The sequence below is a fragment of the Anneissia japonica genome, unplaced genomic scaffold, assembly GCF_011630105.1.
Source record: "Anneissia japonica isolate Jap-2015-1 unplaced genomic scaffold, ASM1163010v1 scaffold287715_len1027211_cov185, whole genome shotgun sequence".
In the NCBI taxonomy this organism is placed as follows: domain Eukaryota; kingdom Metazoa; phylum Echinodermata; class Crinoidea; order Comatulida; family Comatulidae; genus Anneissia; species Anneissia japonica.
In genome coordinates, this window is record NW_022724789.1 from 805,319 (window position 1) to 817,383 (window position 12,065).

At 34.3% G+C, this 12,065-nt stretch overlaps 1 protein-coding gene across 2 annotated transcripts in view; it reads right to left on the reverse strand.

The window, feature by feature from the left end:
* The window catches only part of LOC117112548 (copper-transporting ATPase 1-like), a 50,697-nt gene that overhangs the window by 10,212 nt on the left and 28,420 nt on the right, over window positions 1-12,065 (reverse strand). For both annotated transcript variants that reach the window (XM_033255628.1, XM_033255626.1), the window contains 10 exons: window positions 11,695-11,928; window positions 9,376-9,625; window positions 8,820-8,944; window positions 8,276-8,410; window positions 7,447-7,641; window positions 6,717-6,896; window positions 5,920-6,088; window positions 4,773-4,943; window positions 3,412-3,554; window positions 2,811-3,014 (listed from right to left, as the gene is read on the reverse strand). In XM_033255628.1, coding sequence (XP_033111519.1) covers window positions 2,811-3,014; window positions 3,412-3,554; window positions 4,773-4,943; window positions 5,920-6,088; window positions 6,717-6,896; window positions 7,447-7,641; window positions 8,276-8,410; window positions 8,820-8,944; window positions 9,376-9,625; window positions 11,695-11,928 — 1,806 coding nt within the window. The remainder of the gene's footprint in view (window positions 1-2,810; window positions 3,015-3,411; window positions 3,555-4,772; window positions 4,944-5,919; window positions 6,089-6,716; window positions 6,897-7,446; window positions 7,642-8,275; window positions 8,411-8,819; window positions 8,945-9,375; window positions 9,626-11,694; window positions 11,929-12,065) is intronic.

The following is a 12,065-nucleotide window of genomic DNA, read 5'->3' on the forward strand; positions in this document are numbered from 1 at the left end:
AAAAATGAAAATGTGAAACTAAATCCCTATTCCAATAGAAACATTTACCTACATTTTGCTGCCATTGGAAAGGGGGGGGGCTTCAGTACTCACCGTACCACAAACATGTCAATTTGAAAATATTATTTTGGCAATACATATGGAAGAAAAGAACTATTAAGAATTGTAATAATCATGATATACACGATAGCATAAAATCATTAATTGGTAAGTAAATGAGTATTTGACGACAAAATTTGGATATAAATTTTGTGCTTAATTCTAAGCTGATAGTAATAAGTCTAAATGTCAATGTCTTTATATTCTGAACATTATTTAGCAGTTACTCAAAGTTAGGAATAACAATAGTATTAATCATAGAATAACTGACAGCCTCACTAATCAATATGAAAATGTGTATTCAACAACAAATTTTGATACTGGGATTTAACCCATTTTGGAAAATATAAATGACATTATTGTGTCTTTATTCTCAACAACATTTAGCAGTACTGTACTTGTTAAATGTCATCTTTTAAGAAGAACAATTGCATTAACGATGATATATTTGACAGTCTCACTAATATAATATATATGCAAAATTAGGATACAAATTTAAGCTATTTTGTGAAGTTTATATGATACATATGCCTCTTTACTCAAATTTTAACAACAAAATGTATAACCCTCGTTCATTATATCATTGCATCGAAAGAATGAAACAAAATATATTACTTTTCTATTACATGTCTAATATGCTAATTAATGTTATTAACTTATATAAACAATACTTATTTTTTTTTTAATTATTTTTTGTAAACACTTTTTATACTTGTTCTAATGCAATATTTTCATGTTATATTAATTCGCAGTATTTAAATTTATACTGATTTTTTTAATTTTTTTTATGGTTGTACCTCTGTTATAAAAGATAAATAATAAAGTTACTTAATCTCAAAATTATTTAGCAGTTGTTAGAAGAGATCAGAAGTCGTCACTTAAGAATAACAATTGTATTATTAGTGGTACAGTTTATGCAACAGCACAATATCGATGCGTATAGAACAAAATATTCTGAATATAGATAGCTGTAAGAAATATTTCAAAATTTCCAGTTTGTTAACATTTGCTATTTCAATTTCAATTGACATTTACAATTTTATGGCTCTTTGCAACATTATTTGCTATTTTACATTTTATTTTATTATTTTTATTTTATCTTATACATTCGAAACCTACCGGTCTGAATAAATATCAATCCACATTTCAGATTAATTGTGGGAAAATATAATGACTTTTATTGACATTTTTCACTGGACTATGTGTCTTTCACGGGACCAAATTGTTGTTTATGTACTTCCGCATTCCGTAGTCGTGTCTCATTCATTTTGAGGTTTTATATGGAATGCCAAAGGAGCAACATTTAAACAGACAGTTTGTGGTTTTATATGAAACGCCAAAAGGGCTACGTTCAAAACACAGGTGATTTTCAAGCACACTCTGTTTTCAGGCACAACCAGGTAATAAACACATTCGATTTCCGTCAAGCACGGTTGGTTCTCGGGTTCTCAATGAGTTACACAGTAAAACTTTGCTTTAGCTGCCACTGACCAAAACATGTTATATTGTAGGCCTCCTATTGCAAATCATGTTAATTTTAATTTTAGTGCAAACTAAAAAGTTTTCCAAGGAAAATGATGAAGAGAATAAAAGGTATTTCCCCATACCAATTAACACTACAGTTGTTTAGTCTCATTTCAGTGGTTTATTAAATATTTCTACGTTATGAAAAATGATACTACTATCAAAACCATGCAACCTATCTTTTATAGTGGTCATAATGTAATTTTTAGCGGTAGCTGGAGTTCTAGCAATGTAGTTTGCTAAAAGCTCCCCCATCCAAAATTTCAATTTATTTTATTTTCACTGTAATTGTTGGTCGAAAAAATAAATGAAATGAAATTACTTTTATTAAAACTAATCTTATAAAATTACTCAGAATGCACTAATCTTACTTAAGCATCTTCATTCCACAAATTAATCATATAGGGGATTAGACTATTTTTGAACCATTTATTGCGTATCTTGGGTAAGGAGAGAAGGTTGGCATTACGGAATGTTCTACTACTTTCTTCTCCTCTAGTTCTAGGCAACCAATTACAAAAATCAGGGGAATTCATTAGTTTTTTTAGCAAATTGAAGAGATATTTTATCTCTGCGATTTCTTAAAGTAGTTAATTTGCAATGTTTGCAAATCCTGGCCCTGTTCTTATTGGTAATAATAATAATAATAATAATAATAATAATAATAATAATAATAATAATAATAATAATAATAATAACATGTAGGTTTTTATATAGCGCTCTATACAACTAAGTCCCAGAGTGCTTTTCCACATTATTACTCCACTCAATAATGCCTATAGAGGAAATCCTATAGTTTGCTCCATAAAAAATATTTCAGCGCATTTTGCACTCGAACCTCCTTAGGTACCTACTTATGCTCCTGGGTGGAGAGAAGCAATGCAGACAAAGTGCCTTGCTCAAGGACGCAAGCGAAATGCACAGCGAGGGATTGAAACCCCAACCTTGAGCTTAGGAAACCTAACCGTTCCCGCTGCGCCAAACCACTTCTACAAATTGGTCAGTTGTTAAGTGCGGTTGACACGCCTGAAAGGTTCATTTCAAGATTAAGGGAACAGCTTCCTGAAATGTACTCTGTTAACTTGAACTAATCCACCAATCACTAAAACTCCTGCACATCTCCATCATTGTCTTAAAATAAAAACATGCAAAATAGTGAGGTGTTAAGATACATGACAATACCTTACCTTGATCAAAACTATGTCGCCAGCTTCAACTGCAACATCCGTTCCCGTTCCTATGGCGATGCCAACATCAGCTTGGACAAGTGCGGGAGAGTCGTTCACCCCATCGCCTACCATGGCAACACGCTTACCTGTCGCTTGAATCTCCTTCACTTTCTCAACTTTGTTTTGAGGCAAAACCTCGGCAAACACCTGAGTTATTCCAACCTGTAAAGAGATTCGAATTCGAATAATGATAATCACGACAATGGTAATGATAATGTACAGGTAAAAGGTAGTCGAACATGAGAGTGCTCATCGGTTTCTTTAGCATTCGCACCAGACTGGGAAATGCTGTAAAAGGATAGCCACTCCTCCTTACAGCAAGTGTGTTTAGCTTCCCAGCCTACACTGCTACCCATTTATGCTCCTGGCTAGAAAGAAACAAGCACAGAAAAAGTGTCTTGCTCATGATAGAAGCAACCCCACCAGTGAGGGCATGAACCACCAACCACGAAGTTCAAAGTTCAAGTCGCAACTGCTCCGACAATGACTTCCACTACGACGATAACAATAACAACAAAAAAAATTGACTGCCAGTATTCTCAACTGGCATATCATTTACCTGTTTGGCAATGTTTTCTGCAGTTCTTCTGTTATCGCCTGTTAGTAGAATTATGTCCATACCCATGCCTTTAAGGGTGTGCACTGTCTGAGCAGCTTCCGCCTTCACAGAGTCTGCAACACTCATCATTCCAGCAATCACACCTTTAGTAAGGCAACAAACGTTTCTTGTTTATGTACAGTAGGTACAACCTGCAAAGGACCTAATGATCCATAACCGTAGGGTAACAGGGGGCTGTATGGACCAGTATACCGAGGTATCCCCCTACTTGTCTCAAAAGATGTACTGGGTTCTTTAAAGTGCACATGATCCAACTATGTACACTGAGCCTAAGGTTTATAGTTCTTATCTGAGAAGACTTGTTCCACCCACAGAAACATATGCGAGCATACTGCTCGAACCACCGCCGATATTATGGCTGTAAGTTGCAGCACCCCTGCCTTTAACACTCTAGGTATTAAATTTATTACAGAAAATTTCTATGGCATTTTTTTACCCACTATTAATTCTTCACAACAAGCACATAAATTTATATGTTCATTTATAATTAGTTTATTTCTTACAATGTTCCTATGTCAAAATTTATAGTTATTATGAATAAATTGGTATACAGCATTCCTATCGCATTTTTCACCCATTATTAATTCATCACAACCAGCACATATTTATATATTATTTATAATTAGTTTCATTTTTAATAATGTCCCTATCTCAAACTTCAATTGATAGTTATTATAAATTACAACTGAAGTGTTTTCATATTTCATACTACAATAGGCAATTACAAAATGTATTTGAAGTCCATGAAATTAAACCACTTTTAACACAATATTTCATAAGAAGAAAAAAATTAAATTGTTGTATTGCATAGGTCAGGAAGAGTTCAAATGGTAATCACAGAAAATAAAATTTATGATTAAAGATGTATTTTCCCATAAAAAATTCCCAAAGACATAAAAATCGTTTTTGAAATTAACTTTCTCATTTTGAAATAACATAAAAATAAAACTTACAAATTATTACAGTGAAAAATGATAGAAACACTTCTAGTTATTATTGTTATCATTATCCAGTATAAAAATCAGGGTACACATTTTTTTTAATTCAATAATGTATATGCTCAAGTTAATATTGCAATGTGTGTGTGTGTTACTGCAAAATTAACAAGTTAATTACAAAACATTTTTTTTTTACATCTTTCAGGTATCAAATTGAAGCTTAAAAAGTGCAACTTGTTACTAGGCAGTGTGAAAAGAGTATTTAGTGTTAATAGGTTTAAGATTGTTATTTCTTTCTTTGAAAAAGTAGTCTCGAAATTAAAAGGGTGTTGAATTAATATTAAATGAAAGTCAAAGACTAACCATCGACAGCAACCAGGATAGCTGTTTGACCCATGTTCTCGTGGTATGACATGACCCCATCAATTTCATTTGTGACGACCAAGTTGTTTCTTTTCATCCATTCTCTGTTGCCAATCAATACCTTATAGGTAGTCTTATGTGACTGGGCATTGATATAATTCTTGTCTGAAACTGAATGCAAGTTACCATTATAATTTAGCATTATAATTATGACTAACATGTAAGGTAGCGATGTACTGTTGAATGTCACAGGAAGTTGAGGAGGCAATTGTTGTGGATGTAATGGTTACAATGTATTATTTTTCTGAAGGACGTCTTTGTATTTAATGTTTTGAGTGTCTCTGCTGAATAGTCCTTGTGAGGAATTATTGTGCAGTTTGATCAAGGGTGGATCAAGAATTTTTCAAACAGGGGGTGGGCACAACAGTTTCAGAATAAGTAAGTGAGTAGCACATAACATAGCACTGAAATTTAAAAAATTTAGTGGCAAAACTGGGTGGGCACGTCCTCCCCAACCTTCCATGTGCCCTCCCTGTCCCCTACTAGATCCAAGCCTGTTGTGCATATGCACCGCCTACAATGGAGTAGGGCTACCTTCTTGTACGTGAAAATATAGCAAATATATATACAGTAGGCCTAGCCTAGTTGGGCATGGGAGAAATGTTTCTCTTGAATCAATTAGGTGGATGCATGTAAGGCTAAGTAGTACTGTATGTATCTATATGTACACTAACATTCAAAATTTGAGGTATTCAGACGCGTTTACATAAATTAGAAGTATTCGCTAGAGGGGGGAGGCTAGAGAAAAGAGAGAGGGTAGGCCCTAGCTATAGAACTAAACTAAACCTGAACCTAGGTCTATCTCTCATCATTCATGGGCTAGGCCTGTAGGGGGCTATGCTAGCCCGTTATGATTAGGCCAAGCTTACTGTATATCATGGCTTGTGCCAAGGTGTGTCTTTATTTTTACCTGATCGATTTCTTGCTAAACACCCCAAGGGCGTTTATTTGCATAAATATGTTAGTTAAAGATTTCAATTCTTCTTGAGTGCATGTGTTTGTTGCTAGCAATAGTGTAACAGTAATCCACAATGAAAATCAGTGCTTTGGTAACTAAAATATTTAAGTTGAAAACAACATAACAAACCATGTTTGTCATCCTCGTTTTCTCCGTCTGTGATAACCTCCACCTTGGCAAGGTTGGCATTGTGTTTATTGGCAAGCATTTCACTGATGTTGGTTATCACACATTGCAGACCGTAGCCAGGCTCAGCCTGGAACTCAGAGCACTTGCCTAAAGAATCAGTCATCAAGACCTAAGGAGAGGTTTAGATTACATAATAATGACAAATGATAAATACAATCATTTATGTGATTTAGGTCGGAAATGAGATTTATATTTGTTTTGCATTACATAAAAAGAATGTAAGTAACTCAGCAATTCCAAGGTGGTAGCAATAAAACTCTGTATAAGTTGTAGGGCCAGAGTGAGTTGCACGGATGCAACTAAGCTGAAGGGGCAAAGATGGACTCTGCTGTTGGGCCTAGCTGAGCTGCAGGACTCAACTGAGCTGCAAGGACCTAATGAGCTGCAGGGCCCAACTAAGCTGTAGGTCCCATCTTAACTAGAGGGCATAGTTATGTTGAAGGGACCAACTTTGCTGTAAGGCCCAACAGAGTTGCAGTGCTTGACTGAGCGTGATTGACACACAGGTCCCAGCTGAACCTAACTGTGAATTACGTGCCTTGCCCATGGACACAACCCAAATGCACAGCAAGAGATAAAACTCCCCAGCTTTTGAGATTACAAGCAAGAGCCCCACACAGCGCCAACAGTTCCAACAAATAGTTGTTACCTATACCTATAAATACCTATGTATTTTGCGCTTTACAAATCCAAATTATTATTATTATAGTTACACTTGTCTGCTGATTAATACTTACCTCTTTGGCATGCTTTACAATGGCAATGCCAATAGGGTGCTCACTACTGGCCTCAGCAGATCCTGCTATAGCTACGAACTCATCTACAGTCAACTGAGATTGTTGAAACGTGTGGACTTTCGTCACAACAGGGACACCGTTTGTGATGGTACCAGTTTTGTCAAAGATCACCGTCTCCAACTATAAGAACGATATATAAAATACACAGTCACAATCATTACAAATATCATCATCATTAAAAACCAAATATGATTATGTCATGATCGTCCTCATCATCATCATTAGGTAGTTTTCGCCGCACAACGTTAACCTTAACTTTAACGATAGTACCCATCATGCAACGCAATAAATCGAAATACACATGTGCAAATCCATAAATAACGTACCCTGCAACACAAGATGAATAAAATATGACGTCATCCGTTAACGTTAAGGTTAACATCGTGCGATGAAAACTACCTATTATCAACTATATCTCATCATCATCACACCACAACCCTCATCATCATCATCATCATCATCATTAGCCAATTGGACGACACTGATGTTGATGATCAACAACACCACCATAATCGTTATCATTACCAATGTAATTAAAAGAACACATTCATCAATATCATCATGTGAAACATCTTCAAACTTCACCACTAATCTAACAGCACACAATAAGTTTAATTTAACTATTATTACAGTTGACATTATTATTTAGATTAATGATCAATGAACTAACCTTATGAGCCATTTCTAATGGCTCACCACCCTTGATTAATATACCATTCTGAGCTCCTACTCCAGTCCCTACCATTACTGCCGTAGGGGTGGCCAATCCAAGGGCACACGGACAAGCAATTGCCATTACAGAAATCGCAACTCGGAATGCAAACTGTAGAATTATTTCAGTTTCATTGAAGTCGTGTTCTTCAGCCTGTTAAAGAAAGTTTGATAGATATTTATATGTATACTGCCAGTAAAAAATTTTTTCAACAATATTGTAATCCTTATTGTAGTGCTTGAATCATAACTTACAAAGCAACTGTTTTATGTTGGATTAGATTTACTTGGTGTGAACACCAAGGATACCCTACAAAAGTCTGAAGACATTTTTTCAGTGGGGTCCTTTTAGTAGTGAATAAGACAGTACATCAGAAGACAATCCCTTATTTTTCCAAAAAGTGTACTGCATTTTTTAACATGCACAAGGGTCATCCTGCGCACAGCACCAATAGAATCTCTTCCCAAAGAAGGTGTGACTTTATATACTTGTGTTTCAGCCCCCTGGCTGAAACACAAGAGTAGCGGATAGAATTTAACCCATACCAAAGGTTAACATTGGATCTCCACGGTTCAGCGCATGCACAGTGGCTACCACTAGTTTATCCATCTGAGCTATGCTGCTTTCTCGTGTTTGATTAGTCAGCAATATTTTGATTTCAGTCGGTGTGCGTTTTGCTTAGAAAAACATCTAGTGAATAATAGGAGAGGGGTTAAGCTTTGCAACATAAAAAGAAAAAAAAACAACAAGTAAAAAGTAATAAAATTGAATACTTAGTATATCTCACCTTTTCATATGTTGGTATCTTTGTGATGTCAGAGAAACCGATGGCAATCCACGTGACAAGAGTAATTGTGCTCAAACAAACAATACCTGGCACAAACACGCCAGATATTTTGTCAGCAAATTGTTGAATTGGTGCCTGCAAAACAAAAATTTGAAATTGTATTTATTTTCCTTCCCTTTTCATCCAGGAGCAAGTGACTTGGCTTGCTACCAATAAGTCTTGTTTTCCATAAAATTGCTACACTCTCAGTATTCATTTTAAGGAAATGCTTGTGACTGGGATTGGAAGGCAAAAAAAAAAACTTAACCACCAAGCTACCCTACAGAATAATGATTTAAAGTTTAGCTTCTAATGTTTTGTCCACACTACCAAATTTTATATGACAAATGTGATGTGCCCATATGTGGGCATGATGTCATATTACACCCAAATTTGGACATATCACAGTTATTTTACCATCTAAAATTTAATAGTGTGAAGAGAGCTTTACACTCACTTGAAACCAAAGAAAATATGATAAAACACAACTCAAGAATTAGGTTACCTTTGAGGTCTGAGCATCCTGTACAAGTTTGACAATCTGAGACAAGGTCGTATCCGTGCCAACATGTGTGGCTTCCATCAATAGGGTTCCAGTTTGGTTGATAGATCCACCAATGACAATGCTTCCTAAGATTAAGAAATTTAGAATTCCTAAATGCAACATACAACTACTGCTTTACATCAGTGTATATCACAGTGTACATAATAACCCTTTTCGTTAAAAACTAATTTTCATAACTTTCCTTTCATTCGTCACAGAAAGCTGGACAGAACGTTAGACTGGAAGCCCACATGTTTTACACAAAAATAAAATCCATGACCAAACATATAATGTTCAATTAATTAATGTAGGTGTGTGGTCGTTGCTGGTTGATCCAAGACAAACGAATGAGGGCGACGCTTGTGTGGGGAGGCAGTCAGGTACTAAGACAATCGGACAGTTCTATTTTTGTTGCAGGGTTGTTCTTAAAGGAACAATCGCAATTAGTTGGTTTAATTATTCACAAAATAGACATAAAATCTTAAATTAATTCTTTAAAACCTAAATAATATCTAACCTGGTTTTTTAACCACTGGCATTGATTCTCCAGTAATAAGAGCTTCGTCTGCTGATGACACCCCATCGATGACTTTTCCATCAACCGGCATCTTTGCGCCTGGCACAACCTTAAGGATATCACCACGTTGAACGAGCTCAATGTTGATCTCCCGCTCTGTAAGAATTTGTTTCTCTTTACCAATAGTAACCAGGATGGCCTCAGTTGCTTGCAGTGTCATCAGTTTGGAGAGAGCATCTGAGGTTTTTGCCTATTAACAGAATAATATTCAAGTCTACTTTTTGTTGTTTTTTAAAAAAAAGCTGGAATATTACAAATTCTACAATAAGAATAGTAATATCAATAACAAAAACACCCAAATATTAATAACAATAACAACAACAAAAAATACAAGAACAGCAACAACAATAGTAATAAAATAAATAATACAACTGTACTGTAATAATTTTTTCAGCCATTTAAATGCATAAAATATTGATTTTATGTTCTTTTCTTTATTAATACTATACTATGACATGTTAATACTATTGCACCACTTTTAAAGGGTTAGCATCTTTATTCAACACACTATTTTATCTTTAGAAGGTAAATAACCTTAAATTAATGTTTATGAAATTTATACATTTGGTCATGTGGAAAGCTGTAGAGATTAAAGAAATGTAAGTTCTTTACGATGGATATGAAAATTGTGATGCTGGCGGTACGGATTCCTTATTGATGCATTCAATTGATGGAGGAGGTTTAGTGTAATTACTCTGTCCATTACCAGGATAATCAGGAAAATTGGGGGAATCAGCATTTTTTTCTAATGACTGTTTAAGTAATCAATCAAAAACTGGGCCACAAAAAGCAGAATATATGATGGATTGTTCTATGGGGTAAACGTCTAAATAGCAAAATTTTTTTTCCCATTTTATTTTATTTATTTATTTCTTCCAAGAAGAAATAAATAAAGAAGAATTGCAACTTACAAGTAAAGAGTTCTATGGGGTAAACTTCTAAATAGCAAAATTTTTTTTCCCATTTTATTTTATTTATTTATTTCTTCCAAGAAGAAATAAATAAAGAAGAATTGCAACTTACAGGTAAGAAAAAATGTCAAATATGGTATATAAATATAAACTCAAATGCAAATATATAAAAATATGGAGGAAAAACAGGACAAACAAACAAGATAAAAACAACACCCAGAAAAAACAGCAGGTCAAAGCAAAGGTTCAGAGAGATCTAGCCCGTGAACAAGTGAACGAAATTTGGTGTAACCATGGAAAAAAACATCAACATCAATAGTACGCAAAGATGAACGAATTGTATTGAACGGGCAGTCGGGAAAGAAAACTACGTTAACAGTTATTAACTCAGTTGAAGGGTACAGGAAAAAGAGGACAATTTCTTAAAAAACTTTTAGTACATGTCCAAAGACCAAAAAACAAATTAATAAAAAACAACATCATATCACATATTAGAAACCTACAATTCGGGGGAATACAGATCAAGGATATTTAAATCATTTCATAAAACAACAACAAAATTTTGAGTGAATAACAAGGAAAAATATTAAATAACTTAACTGAATGGAGTTTTAAAAAAAATCATGTCTGGAAACACTGCACGAGGGAGGCATTCCTGATTTTACCCTGAGATATCTTTTAAAAAAAACAATTTCAGCTCCAAACAACCAGATTTGGCCTATATAGTGTACAAGTATAATTTTGTGCTGGAGGAATTTTACAAAAATATTTTTCATGGCCGTAGGCAAAAAAAAATGCTTTTCCAGGCCTGCTCAAAATATGTAGGCATCAAATAAATTGCCAAAATTAATTTTCATCTCTTTCCTAATAATAAATAATGATTTGTCAGGAAACATTTTCCTTCAAATATTTCTGTTAATTTATTAGAAAGTGAGAAGCAATATTACCTGAAACCATTTCAATTTTGGACAAAATTGAAGAAAAATTTCTAGAACAAATTGATCAAAGTCAAATGATTGATTACAAAAAATTATTATATTAAAAATTGCTGCATTGATATTTTGATATAAAAATTAAGGATGAATGATTTAGCTTTCTTATTTAATGGAAAAGATGATTAGCAGACAACAACCAAATTTTATTTACACCATAAAAGTAATAATATAATAATGCAAATATATTATAATCAAGGCAAAATATCAAGCCCATAACCAGACTTATGAGAAGGGGGGTTCCTATAGGCCAAGTTTAACTTGGAAGTGTTTCTTTAATAAGCAAAGTTAAAGTAAAATAGGCCTACTGTTACAGTAGTAAACTAGTCAAAAAGAAATTAAATTAAAATTGATACCTTGGCAATGTGCTCCAACCACCTCCCAAGTGATATGAATACGAGCAGCATTGGCGGGGTGTCAAAGAACACCATTGGGCTTTCATCTTTCTTCATGATCATTGCAACAGCGACAGCAATCACGGAATATGTGTAGGCTATTGTGGTTGCGAGCATAATTAGGACGTCCATGTTGGCAACTTTGTGCTTCAACGATTTGTAGGCTTGGATGTAGAAGGGGCGTCCTGATACAAACTTTGTAGAAAAGAATTAAGAAATTACACATGCATACAAAAATTGATTATTAGTAAACTTGTCAATCTAGCATATATTATTACACTCAATGTTACGTTCTATTTAATATAACCATATATATATCTGTCTCTTATACA